This window comes from Bombina bombina, chromosome 3 (genome assembly GCF_027579735.1).
Source record: "Bombina bombina isolate aBomBom1 chromosome 3, aBomBom1.pri, whole genome shotgun sequence".
Lineage (NCBI taxonomy): Eukaryota > Metazoa > Chordata > Amphibia > Anura > Bombinatoridae > Bombina > Bombina bombina.
Genome location: NC_069501.1, coordinates 501156542 through 501178123, shown reverse-complemented (window position 1 = coordinate 501178123; position 21582 = coordinate 501156542). Strand labels below are relative to the sequence as shown.

The window sequence follows — 21582 nt, the reverse complement described above, 5'->3', positions numbered from 1 at the left end:
ACAATACTGATTGCATCAGAAACAAAATTATGTCTCAACAAACTACAAGTCTCCAATCCCCTCAACAGCTCAAAATCACCCAAAACCCACAAATTCAGCTCTTTTGCCCCTGTTACTGAGGAAGAAGTTTCCCTTATATGGTTCTCTCACCTCACTAACTGCCCCTGCGATCCCATCCCTCACAGCTACTGCCCTCTCTCCTACCCTTACCCCTATCCTTGCACACATTTTCAAACTCTCACTCAGCACCAGTATATTTCCCTCATATTTTAAACATGTACTAGTCACACCTATCCTCAAAAAAACTCTCAATACAACCTCCCCATCCAACTACCACCCTCTATTTCCCTACTCCCCCTTGCCTCCAAACTTTTTGAAAATCTAGTATATACATGTTTATCACATTTCCTCACATTAAACTTCCTCCTTAACCCACTGCAATCTGGATTACCGTAGCCATTAAAGTGACAGTAAACCTAGCAAATAATGTTATATAATTCTGCACATAGTGCAGAATTATTTAACATTAGCTTAGTGTCAGGTTTCTAAAGCAAAGGGTTAGATATATATTTTGCAACGAAAACAGAACACTGCTCCTGGCTCTACTGAGCGGGCCTGTTTTCTTCTCCTAAGCGCATCTGGGCACGCTGTTTAATCACAGCCGGCCCGATCGCGCTATTAAACTCAATGTAGCTCGCTCCCGCTACCAGACAAGAGCAGGAGCGAGCTACATTAAGTTTAATAGCGCAATCGGGCACGGTGGTGACTAGACAGCGTGTCTGCGATGTGCTTAGGTGATGAAAACAGACCCGCTCAGTAGAGCCAGGAGCGGCGTTGTTTTCATTGCAAAATATCTATATAACCCTTTGCTTTAGAAACATGGCTGTAAGCTGTTATATAATTCTGCACTATGTGCAGAATTATATAACATTATTTGCTAGGTTTACTGCCCCTTTATGGTTACTAATGACCTACTTACAGCAAATTTGAAAGGCCACTTCTCTCCATTAATCCTTCTTGATCTGTCTGCTGCCTTTGATATTGTTGACCACCCTCTTTTGCTCCAATCCCTCCAATCCATTAGCATTTGCAACACAGCTCTCTCGTAGTTCTTCTACCTATATAACTGTAGAATAGCCTTCTCTAGTGCAGCCACTGCCCATCTACCACTTTCTGTTGAGGTAACACAAGGCTCTGTCCTTGGCCCCCCTTCTCTTTTCCATGTATACGTCATCAGTAGGTTCCTTAATAAAGTCCCAGGGGTTTCAATATCATTTGTATGCTGATGACACCCAAATCTACCTTTCTGCACCGGACCTATCACCTTGCTTGCTAACTCGTGTCACTGTCTGTCTCATGTTTCATCTTGGATGTCCTTTCATTACCTTAAGCTTTCCAAAGCTGAGCACCTTACAACCCCCCCCCCCCCCCCACCTTCTTCCAAAATGTCCAACCCTCATCTTTCTCTAACTGTTGATAATAGCATCATTAACCCAACCCCGCACGTCTAATGTTTGGGGTCACACTTGAATCAGATCTCTCTTTCACTCGTCACATCCAATCTTTGACCAACTCCTACCATTTTCACCTTAAAAACCATCTCTAAAATTTGCCACTTCCTTAGACAAGGCACAAATAAGATCTTAATCCACTCTCTCATCATACCCCACCTTGACTATTGCAACTCCATCCTCTCTGGTCTCCCTAGTTGCTGTCTAGCTCCTTTACAATCCATAATGAATGCCTCTGCCAGGCTGATCTTCCTTACACGTCGCTCTTCTGCTGCACCTCTCTCTGCCAATCCCTTCACTGACTTCCAATAGCCTCCAGAATTAAAATTCTGACTGACTCAAGGCCCTCAATGGCACTGCTCCACCCTATATCTCAGACCTTGTATCCAGATACTCTTCCTCCTATATATATATATATATTGGGAGTTTTTTTTTTTTTGGGGGGGGGCTCCCATTAAAAGAGAGAGAGACAAGGAGATCTATGTTGCATGTGTGCACTTAATCAACTGCTACATCCAACACAAGCAAAAACTACAGATAGGACGGAGCTCCTGGAAGTGTGTTAAAAAAAGGATATAAAGTTTAAAAATGTATTAAAACTACTTGCTTTTACTTGTATGCAAAAAAAAAAAAACAACTCAATAAGTAGAAATCTTTTATGTTATGCATTTACGAGCAACTATTTTATTGCACTATAAGTAACATTTATAAATAATAGAAAATGTTATAATATTGCTAAGTATTATACTGTTTCTACCCGGCTACTTCATAATGCCCCCCACCATATATATATATATATATATATATATATATATATATATATATATATATATATATATATATGGAAGGAAACAAAGAACTCCTCGGCACTCCAGAGGATAGGATAAGATAAAAATTTCTTTATTTGTTTGCGCAGCTTAAAAACATATATCCATATACAGCAGCCCAGTAAAATCACATGTAGAAAAGGAAAACAGGGGGAACATCACCCTCCTGTGACATCATACGCGTTTCATGCCTCTGGGGCACTTGTTCACTGATCTATATATATTTTAGACAAAAGAATCCAATGCAATATATAAATACATTTGTTCTTACCTGACACTGTTCTTTGCCCATCACTCAGACTGTTCCACCACTGATTCACCTACAGAGACATATGCACAGCCCGTGTTAACTCCACTGCCAGTAGAGGCCTGCAACACAATGGCAGCCGTATTTAAGTTGCAGAGAAAGAAATATATAAAAATATTGAGATTCATATATTTTTTCTGGGAAGCTATGGGTACCCAACAAGCAAGCCTTATAATAAGGATAGGGGACTTTTATAAAACAAAAATAACCTCTGCAAAAATAACTCAAGTAGGTATTGTTCCCGAAATAAAAAAACAACTTTACAGGGAAGTGGATAAGTGGGCTTTTATTTTAAAAAATAAAAAATGCATAAAGTACAAAAACATGGAGTAAGGATATAATATTCGAAGGAGGCGAACCTTCTTAAAGTGTCAGTAAACCTTAAAAATAATGTTATATAATTCTGCACATAGTGCAGAATTATATAACATTATATTAGCGCAAACATTATAAAACATAATATACCCTTTTAATTTTTAAAAAAAAACGGCTGTTTTACAGACCCGCTCTCTGTGCTCTTCTGAGCGGGTCTGTTTATTTCACACAGCGCATCGGGCCAGCTGTATAGTCACAGCCCGGCCCGACCGCACCATAACACTAAGTGCAGCTCGCTCCTGCTCTGTCTGACAGCAGGAGCGAGCTACAGTGTATAATGGCGTGGTCGGGCCGGGCTGTGAATATACAGCTGGCCCGATGCGCTGTGTGAAATAAACAGACCCGCTCAGAAGAGCACAGAGAGCGGGTCTGTAAAACAGCCGTTTTTTTAAAAAAAATTAAAAGGGTATATTATGTTTTATAATGTTTGCGCTAATATAATGTTATATAATTCTGCACTATGTGCAGAATTATATAACATTATTTTTGAGGTTTACTGTCCCTTTAAAGTGACAAAATTAAAAAAGAAAATGCTCTTATATGTTAAAGAATTTTGATACTGCTCTGTTTGCAAAGAACTGTTTAACCCCTGCAAAGAGATTAAACACATAGTTAAAGTCGTACCCAAAGAAGAAATGCACTACTGGGAGCTAGCTGAGCAAATCTGGTGAGCCAAAGATAAGAGCAAAATCTGTATTGCCGCCAATAACCAACTAGCTCCCAGTAGTGCACTGCTGCTAAGGATATGCACATATTTTTCAACAAAGGACATCAAAAGATCGAAATAAATTAAATAAACAAAAGTGAATTTTAAAGTGCCTAATGACATGCTCTATATCTGAATCATGAATGTTTAATTTAGACTTTTGTGTCCCTTTAAAAAGGTATATGGCACTCAGGAACCACAATACAACATAAAAAAAGAAGAATTGGGCAGATATCAATTTTGCTATATAACCCTTTGAATGCTAAGCACTTTCCCACCTGGGTGCTAAGCAGTTTAAAGGGTTTTTTTATTTTTAAACTTTTTTTTTTTGGACAGATCCAAGACTTACACTGATGGAAAGGTTAGGCGATTGCCTTTCTAACGGTGGGTCTTGGGGGTCTGTTGCTGCTTAGGTGCCTGAGATACAGGCTTCTAAGCAGCATGCCCCCTTGTCCTATACTTAAAATTGTTTTTTTTTTTAAATAAAGTTGTGCGGTGAGGTCATTGCGCGTGACGTCACCACGCATAACGTGAAGCCCCGGCGATGCCTGTCACTATACAGGCCCGATCGCCGGGGTAGGAGCCCCCAGGTCTCCCTCAAGGTGGGAGAGCGCTAGCGACGGCTCTGAGTCGTCCTTGGCACCTGAGTGGGAAACTCTGCGATGGCTCAGAGCCGTCATTTGCATTGAAAGGGTAAAAAAAAACAAAAACAAAAAAAAAACACAGCGCCTGCCATGCTACCCATTTTCAATACAACTGCTAAATGTATTACTGGGATGCTTAGTCAACAAATTAGGCTCTGCATTTATCAGGCGGCTGAGATTTCGAACCCTCACAGACTGCTGTGAAATTTTATCTTAGCGCTACAGACACTATTATTCACATAGCACCTAGGACAGTGATGGCGAACCTTGGCACTCCAGATGTTTCAGAACTACATTTCCCATGATGCTTAGGCCCAAGGTCACCATCACTGACCTAGGACATCATTCATGTGCACTATGAACTTTTTTTTTTTATTAACCCCTTAATGACAGCCAAAGTACTCTGCACGTCAGCTGTCGTTCTTACATTTGGGTTAGTGTTGGTCTCACCAGCAGTGAGATATGCCTTAGGAAGCGTGAGGTACAGGGCAAATTACTGTTGATAAGGGGTTAAAGGCACTTAAGAGTTAAAATTAAACTGTCATGGTTTAGATAGAGCATTTAATTGTAAAACTTTTCAATTTGTTTTTACTCAGGAACAGAAGTTCTCTGCAACTTCCAGGCAGTAGTTTAACTATGTGTTAAACACATAGAACTGCAGGGTTGCTAGTATTAACACATTAGAGCATATTTTAACACAATAATGTTCCCATAGAAAGGAATTTGGGCTGATAGGTTGCACATAGTTCTAATCTACCATCAAAATATATAAACTATTTGGAAGAAAATTGTGAAAGTCTCACCTGTTTCCTGAATTCCCCTTGCTTTGGTGGACGTATCTTTTCTAACCAATCTGCTCGAATATCTTCAAGATAATTTTTCATTCTAAATTTTACTGACTCGTACTGCCAAATAGCAGCGAATCCAAAAGAACAGCCTGAAAACTGATAAAAAATAAATAAATAAATAAAAAGAGTAAATCATTATTATGACAGTCATAGTTCATTACAAGTGAGCAGATTAATTTACAGAATTCACTATTCATATCACTTAACTGTGACATAATACCACTTATGTGATATGGATTACTTTATAAATACTTTTGCAATGTAGCATGTTCATTACCAGTGCATATTCAATACCATTAAACAGTGATCCAACTGTCAATGTAATGAAACTAGCAAGTTTTATTACTTTATTCACCATGTTCATTATTAAAGGGACACTGAATCCAAATGTTTTCTTTCATGATTCAGATAGAGAATGCAATTTTAAGCAACTTTCTAATTTATTCCTGTCAAGAATACCTCATGATTTAGACGATAAGGGGTTAATTTTCTTTAAGCCTGTGTGCTAGAAAACATTTGTTTATTCAAGAAGAACTGTGTTGCTGTGTTTGTGCTAATAAGTTTTTCCTTTGATCAGCAAGAAGCCCTAATAAATAAGCTTGAAGAGGCACAAGAGAATTTTATTGCCCCAGCATGTCAGCACACGAGACACAAAGCAGTGCCTCTCCCCAGAAATAAATAAGGTGTTCTATAATTTCAGGCAAGGGCTCAAAACTTTATTGCCAAAACTGTTAGCAAAGGGATTGATGAAACACAGGGTCTTTTTCAAATAACTAACATGGGGTCATAAAAGAGAGGGGGGATATTTCCCTAGCCCCTCTAACAAAGAAGGTTGGGTCAAGCAACTTAATCTCTTGGAAGCATGTATAAAAATTTTGTGTTTAACAATTCAAGTGTTCATTCTTACATGGGAGGCTGTATACCAACAGAGTGAGGGACCATCTTTTCCTGCCAACCTGCCTGGCACAGATATTTAAAGCTAGTAAAGTATAAGGTTTTCTGTTATTTCCCCTTTTTATTTTAAAACTGTTTGCTTGTGTTTAATTCTATTTGTTAACATCTCTTTATTAATAATGCTTAGTGCTAATTTTTCGCATAATAAATATTAAATTATTACGTTTCTGCCTTATCTAATATTTGAACCACGTTACTGAAAGAGACTGGTAGTATTAGTACTGTGATTTTAGGTTATTTTTTGCTAAATTGTATTCTGGGTTTCCTTAGGATGTCCCATAAAATTGTAAGTGGTGGCAGCTTTGTTTGAGTGGCAGTAAAGGGGAGTTTGGGGCATTTTTTTTCTAAGTCTAGTACAGACTAGAGAGTGTGGTTAACCCTTGCACCCACTGAACTAAGTCACAGGCTTGCCTGGAGTGGCTACACTGTGACATATTAGTGACAGTAGAAAGGGTCGGTTAACCCTTTCTGTGCCAAACAAGTGACTGGCGCAGGGTTGGTCACAACGCCTATTATCAAATTGTCTTCATTCTCTTGCGATCTTTATTTGGAAACCAAGAATGTAAGTTTAGAAGTCGGACCATTTTTGCTTCACAACCTGGGTTGTACTTGCCGATTGGTGGCTAAATGCACCCACCAATAAACAAGTGCTGTCCAGTGTCTGAACCAAAAATCGGATGGCTCCTTAGCTTAGATGCCTTCGTTTTCAAATAAAAATAGCAAGAGAACAAAGTAAAATTGATAAAAGGAGTAAATTAGAAAGTTGCTTAAAATTGCATGCTCTATCTGAATCATGAAAGAAAAACAATAGGGTTTAGTATCCCTTTAACGTCATGATGTAACAAAGCAAGTTCATTATCAGTGTATAGATTATTAGAATGATTATTTAGCATATAACTTAAAGGGATATAATACTCATACGCTAAATCCCTTGAAACTGATTCCTTGTAAAAAAGGAAGATATTTTACCTCACAATTTCCTCAGCTCACCAGAGTAAGTTCTGTTTAAAAAGTTATACTTCAGCTGCTGCTTAGCTGCAGGCAAAAAAATATATGAAGAAATAAAGAGCAGCCAATCAGCATCAACAGTGCTGAGGTCATAAACTCTTTTACTGAGATCTTGTGAGATTTCATAGTAAACTTCCTTAAACTGAATAGGGAAATAAGATGAGAGTGCACAAAGCTCGTTTCTTTGCCTGTCCCAGGACAGACATACTGATTTGCTACTTAGAAGTCCTTTACAATGGGATGTGGCTACTGAGGCATTTTTGAGGTAAAATATCTTTCTTTTTTACATAGAGATGTTCAGGTGATATTTTCTAGTCAGCTTGATACAGCTATGCTGCATCACTTTCAAGTGTTTCAACATTTGGGTATCATGGCCCTTTAAAGCTGTGAGTGTGAACGTAACGTACATCTGACAATCTTCACTATAAATAAACAGATGGTTTGTTATACATGGCAAAGCTTATGTACCCCAACAGTAAAGAAGAGAGGTTTATAGAGCCGCCTCAGCATGTAGGACCGCGTTGGGACTGTTGCATCTGCAATTGGTGGTGTGAAGCTGCTTTTTGCCGTCTCAGATCCACCCCGAACTTCTGTCTCCCCTCGTTCAGGCTTCTTAGGGGCTTTCCTGAATCCATTCCTCTGCTCAGTGAGAAGCCTACAGAATATAGAGCTGTAATTAGCTAAATGAACATATCACTGCTTTAGTGGCAGTAAAGTATTTTATTCACATAGTTAAAACTTTTTCATAGCTTTACTCAACAATCACAAACCAGTTGCAAGAAAAAGTTTGCTTGATGAAAAAGCCTTCCTTCTTCCATTGTGTTTAACCTCAGAGCTGAAAATAACTCTTGATTGGTAGCTACTTTACATGACTCGTCACTAGCTCATTGGCTGTGTTCAGCAAGAAGCCAATAGTTTATTTCTTTGATGGAGCCGACTTTAACTATGTTTTACACATTTACATGAAACCAATGATGCATTTAGAAAATGCTCTAACAATTACAGAATTTCCTCATTGCATTTTTGTAACCCTTTAATAATCTACACTCTTCATACTAACGCTTTTATAAAAACCCTTTTTAAATAAAACTATACAGGCACTAAATTACCTTTAAAGGGTCATTATAATTAAAAGTATTTGAGCATCTAATTTTAACTGTAACAATCCTGCAATGCTGTGTGTTTATTATATAGTAAAAGTCCTGCTCGAGAGCCACAGAGCACTGCTGGTTCCAAGCAAGACATAGCTGCTAACCCAATCAGCAGGAGTAGATGCACTAGCCAGCTGTGCAACTGTTACTGCTTATTGGGTAACTGTCAGTTTCCCCTCAAGACCAGCAGTTCTCTGCAGCTCCCAAGTGGTACTTTAAATATGTGTTAACCCCATTTACAGGGGTTAAATATATTGCATTGCTGGGTTGCTAGTGTTAAAATTACATGCTTTAATGTGTTGTATTCCCTTCACAATATTCAATCTTGCTCTATTTATTTGCTCCCTAACAGAGAACACCACACATTTTGCTTAACATGACCCTAGGGAAGCCTCCAGGTTAGTGATTCTCAGCAAGAGTATTAAAGCACCTTCAAATCTTTTAGCCCTCAACTGAGAATGTCACAGTGGCTCACCATATTTTTATTTACGCAACTATCCTAAAGTCTTGTTATGCTTGCACATATAAAAGCACAATGAAAGATGTAGAGGGCCACTTAAAGTGATGGTAAAGAGTAGCTTTTTTGAAATGCTAGCCTGTATCCAAGGGTTAATATAAATGGACCTTCATTTGTGAATTTTAACACAACATGAAATAAAACATACCCACTTCGGATGCCCACCGTAAAGCTAATAAATTTTTCACAAGGGGACATTTCCACCTCTTCTCAATTAGCTATGCTAGTGATACAGCACTCAATGTTGTTGTGTAGTGTGTCGAAAGTTTAAAACATTGAAGTGATGGTAAATCCAAGCGTATAACAAATGATAGGATTTGCCATAACTAAATATAAACATTAGTTTCAGTCATCATTCACTAAAAAAACGCTGTTAAACTCACCCCTATATGTGCGGCAAGTATATCGCTAACTCAGCACTTCCGGGCCCCCCACAGCACAGTGCTCTTCTCCAACGAGGTGACGTTTCCACCTCTAGCTTTGCTAGGACGTCAGTTGACACCCAAGGCTATTGGTCTAATTTACTCCTATTATCAAATTGTCTTCGTTCTCTTGGAATCTTTATTTGAAAAAACAGGAATTTAAGCTTACGAGCAGGCCCATCTGTGGTTCAGGAGCTTGGTAGCACTTGCTGATTGGTGGCTAAATATAGCCACCATTTAGCAAGCGCTACCCAGGGTTCTGAACCAAAAATGGGCCGGCTTGTAAGCTTACATTCCTGCTTTTTTAAATAAAGATACCTTTTTTAAAAAAATATATAGCCCAACAGTCACACAAATATAAATACCAGAATAACAAAGATGCTCTGAGTGCAAATAAAAGTTTAACCATGAATATAAAGACATACAAAGATCATACCTACGACCCTGACACCAACTCCTTCCTGTACACGCTCTTAACGTCCAACATGCTGATGCCATCTTGCTCCTAAACAACTTGCATAAGTTTAATGAATACCTGCAATATAAAAAGACAACATCATCAATGTACTGTATAAGACATTAGCAACTACATACTGTAAAATACAAAATGTTTGATATTAGGTATATAAGGCATATGCAAAATTACAAATACATCTGTGAGAATCCAGGGATCTAAAATAAACTGCAGAAATCACACAGAATTTTACAAACATATTGAATGACTGCTTTTCCATTATGGTTCATAAACTGTATGTCTATCATAAAAAAATATATTAACAACTACAGTAGTTACAGAAACGCAGTATATGTTATTACAAACTGGCAAATAAGCTGTGTATGTTATCAATTTAGTTACATCCTATTTTTAGGTATTAAAATAAAGAGAGTATGGTTTAGGTCCAGAGCTTCATTAATTAATATCATACCAACAAGGGTCAGATGTCAAAAGCTTCAACTTTTGGGTTTGAGGGCGTAATGTCCGGCAGGTCACACTGCACAAGTCACGCTTGTCATGTGATCCCCTAAAGCCACTCCCCTCGAAAAGAAGCCTTTCAGACGCCCGTAGCTTGCTTGGCACACGCTCCGCTATAGGCCTATGCACTCATCAGGGCCTACTACGTCCGCCTTGCGTACAAGAATGATGACGCAAGAGCGAGCGCCAGACCTTATATAACTTCCCAGACTCCGCCCTCTGAAACGTCACCCACTAGAAATAATAGCCCTGTGTTTTTTTCTCTAATAACATAACAGTTTGGAGGGAAAATATAGAAGTAGAATACAAAATACTAATTCTATAGAAGTTATTTTACATACTGTGGTGAAACATTTTTTACACTAAACACAAGGGGCAGCTTACGCTATTGAATAATATTTCGCTGTTTTGGTCACACAAGACGTGGAATAGATTATATAATTGTGCGTTTTAAATATTCCAATTTTTACTGCAAACTGTCTTTGACATGCCTTGCATGTTGCCTCAGTGTTTTGTGATATATAGTACAGGTTACATCACGGGAGCCCCTTCAAATATATCACTATTAGCACCAACGCTGTGAAATTATATTAATATTTGATAGTTACACAAAAGAGTAAACAAAATATACAGTTGTATAAATAATCTCACAAACCATTGGCAATCAAATCTTGCTTTGTATAACGATAAGGAAGGTTTCTTGTTCAAGCTGTTTCTTATTCGTGGAAGTTGGTTTCTTATGTGTTTCTATAACTCTCCCTTTTTTCTAAACTGTATTATCTTAAGCACATTTACTTAAAATGTCATACAAGTTTAAAATAAAAATGAATTCCAATGTATTAAACACAGTTAAACGGCCATAATATCCAAATGTTTAAGGAAGGAAGTTTATTATGAAATCTCATGAGAGTTGTCAAATCTCATGAGATCACAGTAAAAGAGTTCATGACCTCAGCACTGTTGATACTGATTGGCTGCTGTTCATTTCTTCATTTATTTATTTTTACCTGCAGATGGGCAGCAGCTGAAGTATAACTTTTTACACAGAACTTACTCTGCTGAGCTGAGGAGATTGTGAGGTAAAATATCTTCCTTTTTTACATAGAGATGCTCAGGTGATATTTTCCTGTCAGCTTTTTACAGTTATACTGCATCAGTTTCAAGTGATTTAGCATATGAGTGTTATGTCCCTTTAAAGTCAGCTTCAGAGCAGCAATGTACTACTGGGAGCTAGCTGACACATCTGGGGTGGGGGGGGGGGGGGGCTGATGATGAGGCATATGTGTAGCCACCAATCATCATCTTGCTCCTAGTACATAGTCATACATATATACACATATATACATATGTACACATATATATCTATCTCAATGTTAAAGGGACACTAAACCCATCTTTTTTTTCTTTAATGATTCAGATAGAGCATGCAATTTTAAGCAACTTTCTAATTTACTCCAACTATCAATTTTTCTTTGTTCTCTTGCTATTTTTATTTAAAAAGCAGGAATTTAAAGCTTAGGAGCCATCCCATTTTATGTTCAGCACCCTGGATAGTGCTTGCTTATTGGTGGCTACATTTAGCAAAACAATAAGCAAGCAATAAGCAACCAAAAATGGTCCGTCTCTTAAAGGGATATTCCAGCCAAAATTGGAAACCACACGGGTGCATTTCAGTATTGAACAGAAGCAATTTTTAATATACATGCATTAGCAAAAATGCTTCTAATAAAAGCTATAGCTGTTTCAATAAAGTATTTAAGTATGCACCGTGCACCAGCATTTTAAACCTAGCACTTGCTCAGAGAGCCTTAGGAGCTTGTACCACCTGGTAATGACTCAATTTGTTAATTGCTGACATGATACAATCCCCACTGGCACTCTGAGCAGCTGCAATATTTAAAATGTGGGTGCAGTGACAATATCTAGCTATTCTTCCCATGGACGTGCAGAGAAAAATGTTAACACTAAAACAGTGATAACTTTTACTAGAAGCATTTTTGCTTATGCATGTATATTGCATATATGTTTCTATTCAAAGATGTAATTAATCTATGTGCATTTAAATTTTGACTGGAATGCCCCTTTAAGCATCACATTCCTGCTTTTTAAATAAAAATAGCAAGAGAACAAAGAAAATTTGATAATAGGAGTAAATTAGAAAGATGCTTAAAACCGCAAGCTCTATCTGAATCATTAAGAAAAAGATTGGGTTTAGTGTCCCTTTAAACACCTAAGACCTCATAACTTTGAGCCCTTATACCTTTAGTGCACAATATATATATTTTAAATAATTTTTTATTATATGGTGTTAGTACCTATACTTTGTAATGCATTTTTTATGTGTTTTGTGAAACTTCTTGTCACGAAACAGTTAACCACAGCTCTGATCATTCTAGTGTAAATTGCGATTCCGCTCAAGCGATTGCATTTACTTTCCACTCATAATCTGGCCCAAAGTCTGCCTATCTTCTTAAAGGAGTGCAACACAAACTCCAATATAATATTGACACTATATTACACTCAAAAGAAGGAAAATAAGGAAGAATTAGAGAAAGGACATAATGTATAATTATTTGCATAACAATTTTATTAAAATGCCGTGGCTTAAATATCCTTATTAAGACCTTTGTCTCCATAAATTTTAAGCTGATGTATCCACCAAATTTCTTTTTTTAAAGATTCTCTCTCTAAGTTGCATCCCATCCCAGCTGTGTGAAGCTGCCCCCCCCCCCCCCACACACAATCGGCACAAATAAAAAATCCACTGTGTTTCATTTGTGCTACGTTTGTGCTGTTTTGTGCTGTAAAAATTAAGATTTGTGCTGCTTTTATTTTTAAGATAAGAGCAATTGTTTTTTTAGTTAAATAAAGGTCACACAGCCCCCATACAACAGCCAAAAGACATGAAACTGGCTAGTTGGTTAGTGCTGTGTATGTGCTGGTTTGTGCCATTTAAATCTCCATTCTATCTTGTTTCATTTTTTAGTTATTAACGATTTAATAAAGGTCACCCAGCCCCCCCTATAACAGCCAAAAGACATGAAACCAGACTGGTTGGTTAGTGCTGTGTTTGTGCCAGTCTGTGCCATTAAAAATTTAATTTTGTGCTGCCTTGGTTTTTTAGTTATAACAGTTTGTTTTTTGTCAGTGGAAATGATGTAACCCGCCATCCAATTTGCCTCATCTGTGTAAAGTTGGCACTCCATGTTTTTAAAATATGAATAAAAATATACCATTACTTTGTGCTGATTTGTGCTGCAAAAATTAACATTTGTGCCAGTATGGTTTTGGGGATATTGCGCCAGTTTAGTTTTAGAAATATTGTGCATTATATATGATCAAACTCCACCTACTTTGCACTTCACATTAATAAATATTAAAAACAAATATACCATGGGTTTTGGAAATATTGTGCATCATATTTGATTAAACCCCGACCACTTTGCAATCCATGTTATTAGATTTTAAGAACAAATATACCATTTGCAAATAAAGTACGTTTGGTTTTAGAAATATTGCGCATTATATATAATCAAACTCTGCCCCTTTGCAACCCACATTTTAATTAATTTAACTACATTTTAATTAATTAGTTTAATAACAAATATACCATTCATTTTTGCTGTGTTTGTGTGTTAAAATTATTATTTGTGCTGCTTTAGTTTTTTAGTTATAAAAGTTTTTCTTTCTGGGATATTATGTAATCCAGCACCTAATTTGACACAGATTTTGCCCCAAGCCTGAGAAATTACTACACATTTAGTAGTCCTTAGAAGGGGGCAAGTTTAAATGAGTACTTGAATTGGAATAGCATTTATTTTTATTTTTGAAACACGAAAAGGGAAATGAAAGTGTCAATTGAAATGGCAGCTTTTTCAATATCCATAATGATCTGAGGCTATTTGTGATCATCTTAACATATTTTCATTGCTAAAGTTGCCTGTCTCATAAAAAAAAGTTTTCTTAATTGATTTTACAGAAGCAAAACCACTTTAAAACCACTAGGGCAACAATAGATGCATAGGTATGTGCACAGGATGTGTCAAGTGTGCCTGGGCACACCATAATCATCCTCATACGCACAAACACTGCTCCAAGGGGGCACTATGCCATTCCCCATGCCGGTGGGGAGATCAAAGTGATCCCCCTGACTGGCTCATGGCAACCAGGGAGCGCTGTGTCACTCAACACAGCACCCCCTGGCTTTACTCTGAGTCAGGGAGCAAGGCCTGGAGGTAGGGTTGCCACCTTGGCCACTAATCATGTGCTGTCCAGGGGTGCAATTCATGTTCCCCTCTGCGCACCCTGCAGCCATGGGCATTCCGAGGGGGGGCACTTGCCCCGCCTGGAATTTGCACGCACACAGCAACTGTACAGCACTGTAAATTATTTTATTAGGGCCAGTGGTGGCACAGGTACAGAAGTCTCAGTGACTGTCAAACTGTATAAATATATATTATTATTTTTTTACCTCACCTTTCAGCTGTACCAGTTGGGGCACAGCTACTTTACTGTCTTGTGCTGTTTCAGCACAGTCTGCTTGTTCTCTTATTCTGAAGTTCCTGTGCAGTGACTCACAAAAATGGTAGTGGCTATCTGCCAGTTGCTAGGCAAGATTCTCCTCCCAGCTTGTGCTTCTAAATGCTGCTGAGGGAAGGGAGGTGCAGAACCGGTGAGGGCAGTGACGTGCAGTAATAGGAGGCAGGGGAGGCACCGCTTCCCCTGTCAAATCAGAAGAAAAAGTTTTTATTTAATAATGGCGAAGAAAAAAGTTTTGAGTATTTTTCTTGTCTACATATTTTTTACAACACCTCCCTAGGTACACCCCCCACCCCCTCCCTCCCCCGGCACCACAGATCACACAGTGCAGCACAATAGCATAATTCATCAGGTGATCAGATCCATGTTGCGCAATCAAGAGGCGGTGAGTGGTTCAGCTGCCCTCCATTGATTGCGCAACATGGATGCTTGCTAATGTTCTTAGCTCACTATGAGCTAGCGCCACCCAGTGGTGTCTCATCTGGCCTATACCACGTTCCAATAGAGGCGGTTCTCAAAACCCACTCTATGATGGAGATGATCCGGACAGCCAATCAGCTGTCAGAGCTGCCGGGTTGAGGCGTGCCTTGGACTTGACGATTGTGACTGTTGGCGCGCGGGAACAGTACAGGAGGGAGCTGCTGCAGTGCCGAGTCCTCTGAGTGTGTCCTGTCCTCCTGTGTCATCGTCTCGGACTGTGAGTGAGGACTCTGAGGAGAGAGACCCGTCAGTCATCACCCGCCGTATTGTTGCAGGGCAGGCGCAGCAGGAGACAGAGCTGACAGAGAGAGTGAGAGGGTTCCAGACAGTTGCGGTCCGGACTTGTGGTGGTGAGTGCGAGTGGAGTCGAGTGTCAGATTATAAATGTAATACTATTTTTTTCAAATTGCCAGTGAGTCATATAATGTCCAAGAAGAGAGGTGAAAGGGGAAACAGTGATCTTTGGGAGTAGATTTTGGCTAACCCACTCCTAGCCGTTCCAGCATGTGGGACCTCGGTTGAAAGCCCAAAAAATAAGCACTAGTAGTCTCTGGTCCGGTGTAGCTAGGCAAAGGAGCTGCAGCCCTAGGCGGATCTAACTCGGACGTCTGCACAAACCTTTGAGCTTTTGCATGATCGGTGTCTCAGCCATATGCCTGCCCTTATTGCCTTTTAAAAGTTTTAAGCACACTTACCAGCTGAGCCTGAGTCTGTTAGTGTAAGACAGATCAAGTGCATTACTATATTAATAAAATGAAGCAGCAAGCCTATTTTACTAAAAAAAAAAAAAAAAAAATTCAATAATATTAACTTGATAATTATGTACTTATCAAGTTATAAATTTAAGTACACTATACTACTACACTGTCAGACACTTAAATTTAAAAACAGTATAAGTCCATTATAAAGTACATAATTATCAAGTTAATATCATTGAATTATTTTTTTTTTAGTAAAATGGGCTTACTGCTTCATTTTATTAATATAGTAATGCACTTGATCTGTCTTACACTAACAGACTCAACAGGCTCAGCTGCTAAGAGTGGTCAAAGGTTTGCGCAGAAGTCTGGTGTAGGCAAAGGAGCTGCAGCCCTAGGCCTTTTAAAAGTTTTAAGCACTCTTAGCAGCTGAGCTTGTTGAGTCTGTTAGTATAAGACAGATCAAGTGCATTAATTACTATATTAATAAAATGAAGCAGTAAGCCTAATTTACTAAAAAAAAATAATTCAATGATATTAACTTGATAATTATGTACTTTATAATGCAATTATACTGTTTTTAAATTTAAGTGTCTGACAGTGTAGTAGTATAGTGTACTTAAATTTAGTAAAGTACATAATTATCAAGTTAATATCATTGAATTATTTTTTTTTAGTAAAATAGGCTTGCTGCTTCATTTTATTAATATAGTAATGCACTTGATCTATAACACAATTGACACAGTTCAATATACAAATGCTACTGACTGGAACAATATCTTGAATGTAAGTCAAGAAATATAAAATGTCTGTTAGAAGGCAGCAGTATTTACTATAATTTATTCCCCTCATATTAACTGCTGCCTATTGATTCAAGCAAATGTTATGAAAGTAAATTGAGTAGAGCAATAAACTAGAACTTTCCACAGAAGGTGTAGAAAAAAATTAACTTCTCATAAAAAAACCTAGAAAAGCAAAAACTTATTAAAAATATATAAATCTTTAAAATAAGTTTCTGAATTTGTTTCACTTACAAATAAATTATATTAATTAAAAATTGTGTTGGTGCTCATAAACAGCTATAGGTTGTAATACAGTATGCGGTTAAATGCTGCACAATATCTCAAACACGGACATTATGGAGATTTTAGGAATTAAGAAAGAAAACACTAGGTAGAGATAGGTTTTTTATTATTATTTGTCTGAGTGTACTGTGTTGGCATGCCATTAGCAAGCAGATTATTTCATTGCTTAATAAAATTATTATAAAAGTAAAGCAGCCACCACTATATGGATATCAAAGGTTCATGCTGTGATGCTAGAATATGTCACATCACAGCATGAACTTTTGATATCCATATAGTGGTGTCTGATTTACTTATATAATTTTATTAAGCAATCTGCTAATTCTAACAGCTATTAATAGAGACCATCATTTAAATTTTAGAATATCTCACACAATGTGAGATATTCTTACATATGGTCTCTATTAATAGCTGTTAGCATATGCAGATTGGAAGGTGGAAGGCTGGAAGCAAAAATAAATAAATAAATAAGTACCACTTTATCTCCTTGTGCAACAAAAAAAATCTCATGTTTTACTATAAAGCGCAGTTAGCTAAACTTTTATTTCTAGCAAGTGGCATGTTAGATAGTATCTGACAAATATGCTCTAAATACTATCCATAACCAATTTCCTATTTTACATTGAATTGTTGCAGGAAATGGAGTGGGTGCCAGTTGCGTTGCCACTGCCGAGTCTCAACTCAGCCAAGCTGCCTAGGACTCAGAGAGTAAGAGGAGCTGCTGCCACTGCCCTGGAGGACGCAGTTATAATTATGGTAACTTTAAGTAATTATTTATTTATTTTTGCTTCCAGCCTTCCACCTGTTTATAAGCGCAAACTGTGCTGTGCAACTGCATATTGAGGTATGCACTGGTTCAGCTATAATTAAAACCTGCCCTGTTGGGGGTACTTGCGGCCCACGGTATATGTTTTTCTCCGGCGTATCATATCTAGTGCCTCACCAGCCTCTGACCTCACCGCACGTCACTAGGTGAGGGAGCCAGCTGGTGCTCTTGTGCAAACAAGGTGTTAGCGACAAATTGAATCCATTATCTGATTGGTTGTGCACCCAGTGACCTTACGGAGACACAGACCAATCAAATTATGCAATAACGGCCGAGGGCAGATATGCTCCAGAGAGTTCTGTTCTAATCAGAGCCTCGGGTGCCACCACCACCTCTGGGAACCTAACCATGGGTCCCACCTCCCATGACATGCTTTTAAAGGTTCTCGGACAAAATGCATGTGCGACGGATAATAATCTGACAGACAAATGTCTTTCACATAACAGTCCGGTCTGTCCGAGAACCTTTAAAAGCATGTCGTGGTGGGTGGGACCAATGGTTAAGTTCCGAGAGAACAGAACTCTCTGCAGCGTATCTGTCCTCAGTCGTTATTGCATGATCTGATTGGTCCATGTCTCTGTGAGGTCACCGGATACACAACCAATCGGATAATGGATTCAATTTCTCGCTAGTGACTAGTATTTGCAAAACAGGTGTGGCAGCCAGCTAATGTTCAGAATAAAGTCAAACCCTTGGAGTTGTGTTGTAGGGGGTAGAGTGTCAGCAACTGTCATGTAAGTGTAAATGTTTCTATTTTTATGTTAAAGTGGGTTTTATACGTATGTGTCAGTCACTGTAAGCAAGTGTGTACGTTTGTTCCTGGGTGTGTATGTGTTTCAAGAGTGTTAGTTTATTCCTGGGTGTGAGTGTGTGTGTGAGAGAGAAAGAGCAAGAGTGTTAGTTTATTTGTGTGTGTGAGAGCAAGAGTGTTAGTTTATTTGTTTGTGTGTGTGTGTGTGTGAGAGAGAGAGAGCAAGATTGTTAGTTTATTTGTGTGTGTGAGAGAGCAAGAGTGTTAGTTCTTCCTGTATGTGTGTGTATGTGTGAGCAAGATTGTTAGTTTATTCCTGTGTGTATATATATGTGTGTGTATGTGTTGGAGCAAGAGTGTATTTTATTCCTGTGTGTGTGTGTGTGTGTGTGAGAGCAAGAGTAATAGTTTATTCCTGTGTGTATGATATGTGTGTGTGAGCAAGAGTGTTGTTTATTCCTGTGTGTATGTGTGTGAGCAAGAATGTTAGTTTATTCCTGTGTGTGTGTATGTGCGATGTGTGTGAGCAAGAGTGTTAGTTCCTGTGTGTGTGTGTGTATGTGTGATGTGTGTGAGCAAGAGTGTTAGTTTATTCCTGTGTGTGTGAGCAAGAGTGTTAGTTTAATCCTGTGTTTATGATATGTGTGTGTGAGCAAGGTGTTAGTTTATTCCTGTGTGTGTGTATGTGTGTGAGCAAGAGTGTTAGTTTATTCCTGTGTGTGAGCAAGAGTGTTAGTTTATTTCTGTGTGTGTGTGTCACAATGGCAGGAATCAGACGAGAAGTGCAAAAATAATCACACCTTTATTAATAGCAAAAAATAATAAAAAGTTCACAAGTCAAATAACAAACAAGGAATCAAAACCAGAGCTGGTAGTAAGACAAGCCAAGTCAGGAGCCAAAGCGAATAGTCAGACGAGCCGAGTCAGGAGCCAAAGCGAGTAGTCAGACAAGCCAGAATCAGGAACAAGGAGAACCTCAGAGTCAGGAACAAGCCAGGGATCAGGAACCAGGAGGGACATCAGACAGCCAGGTAATACACAGGAGCTCTCACAAACAGCTCTGGACAACGCAAGGGCAAAGCATACTGAACAGAGGCCCTTTAAATAATAAGTGATGACATCACAATTCTGAGACTGCATCCTGTCTCACACGGATGATGTACACCAGTCTGGCCATGAAAGGAAGTACAGGAAATGAGCAGCATCACACAGTATGCACCAGAGTCAGCAAAAGAGGTGAGTAAAATGGCTGCCAGCAGTACATGGCAAACGTAACAGGGAAAAAACCCTGACAGTGTGTGAGCAAGAGTGCTAGTTTATTCCTGTGTGTGTGTGTGTGTCTGTGTATGTGTGTGGGCAAGAGTGTTAGTTTACTCCTGTGTGTGAGCAAGAGTGTTAGTTTATTCCTGTGTGTATGATATGTGTGTGTGTGAGCAAGAGTGTTAGTTTATTCCTGTGTGTGTGTGAACAAGAGTGTTAGTTTGTTCCTCTTTGTGTATGTGTTTGTGAGCAAGAGTGTTAGTTTGTTTATGTGTGTGTGAGCAAATGTGTGTGTGCATGTGAGCAAGAGTGTGAGTTTGTGTGTGTGTCAGAAAGAGTGTTTGTTCCTGTGTGTGTGTGTATGTGTGTGAGCAAGAGTGTAAGTTGTTCCTGTATGTGTGTGTATGTGTAAGCAAGAGTGTTAGTTTATTCCTGTGTGTGTGTGTATGTGTGTGAGCAAGAGTGTTAGTTTATTCCTGTGTGTATGATATGTGTGTGTGTGTGTGTGTGTGAGTATGTTTGGGTGTATGTCAGAAAGAGTGTTAGTTTGTTCATGTGAGTATGAGCAAGAGTGTGAGTTTGATTGTGTGTGTGTGTCAGAAAGTGTTACTTTGTTCCTGTCTGTGTGTGAGTGAGCAAGAGTGCGAATTTGCTTGTGTGTGTCAAAAAGATAGAGTTTGTGTGTGTGAGAGAAAGTGTGAGTTTGTTCAGGTGTGTGTGTGTGTGTGTGTGTGTGTGTAAGCAAGAGTGTGTGTTTGTGTGTGTGTCAGAAAGTGTTAGTTTATTCCTGTGTATATGTGCGTGTGTGAGCAAGAGTGTTAGTTTATTTGTGTACATGTGTGAGCAAGAGTGTTAGTTTGTTCCTGTGTGTGTGTTTGTGAGCAAGAGTGTTAGTTTGTTCGTGTGTGTGAGCAAGAGTGTGTGTTTGTGTGTGTCAGAAAGTGTTAGCTTGTTCCTGTGTGTGTGAGAGAGAGAGAGAGAGAGAGAGAGAGCAAGAGTGTTAGTTTGTGTGTGTGTGTGTGTGTGTTTGTGTTAGAGAGCAAGAGTGTTAATTTATTTGTGTGTGTGTGTGAGAGAGAGCAAGAGTATTAGTGTATTTGTGTGTGTGTGTGTGTGTGAGAGAGAGCAAGAGTGTTAGTTGCTCCTGTATGTGTGTGTGTGAGAGCAAGAGTGTTAGTTTATTCCTGTGTGTATATATGTGTGTGTGTATGTGTGTGAGCAAGTGTTAGTTTATTCCTGTGTGTGTCTGTATATGTGTGATGTCTGTGAGCAAGACAAGAGTGTTAGTTTATTCCTGTGTGTGAGAGTGTTAGTTTATTCCTCAGTGTGTGTGTGAGCAAGAGTGTTAGTTGTTCCTGTATGTGTGTGTGTGAGAGCAAGAGTGTTAGTGTATTCCTGTGTGTATATATGTGTGTGTATGTGTGTGAGAAAGAGTGTTAGCTTATTCCTGTGAGTGTGTGTTTGTGTGTGCATGTGTGTGAGCAAGAGTGTCAGTTTATTCCTGTGTGTGTATGTGTGATGTGTGTGAGCAAGAGTGTTAGTTCCTGTGTGTGTGTGTATGTGTGATGTGTGTGACCAAGAGTGTTAGTTTATTCCTGTGTGTGTGATATGTGTGTGAGCAAGAGTGTTAGTTTATTCCTCTGTGTGTGTGCGTAAGCAAGAGTGTTAGTTTATTCCTGTATGTGTGTGTACAGTATGTG

The 21582-nt window shown here is 38.7% G+C and overlaps 1 protein-coding gene across 3 annotated transcripts in view; it reads right to left on the bottom strand.

Annotated features, from left to right (window-relative positions):
• The window catches only part of PARL (presenilin associated rhomboid like), a 92211-nt gene extending 81099 nt beyond the window's left edge, over positions 1 to 11112 (bottom strand). The window contains exons 1-5 of one of the 3 annotated variants that reach the window (XM_053706868.1): positions 10899 to 11112; positions 9707 to 9805; positions 7649 to 7835; positions 5174 to 5314; positions 2610 to 2658 (exon numbers count right to left, since the gene is read on the bottom strand). In XM_053706868.1, the coding sequence (XP_053562843.1) occupies positions 2610 to 2658; positions 5174 to 5314; positions 7649 to 7835; positions 9707 to 9768 (439 nt within the window). In that variant the 5' untranslated portion in view covers positions 9769 to 9805; positions 10899 to 11112. Of the gene's footprint in view, positions 1 to 2609; positions 2659 to 5173; positions 5315 to 7648; positions 7836 to 9706; positions 9806 to 10090; positions 10116 to 10196; positions 10391 to 10898 lie in introns of those variants that run through there. The other 2 variants (XM_053706867.1, XM_053706869.1) reach the window with 2 other exon arrangements.
• Between the last annotated feature and the right edge of the window lie 10470 nt (positions 11113 to 21582).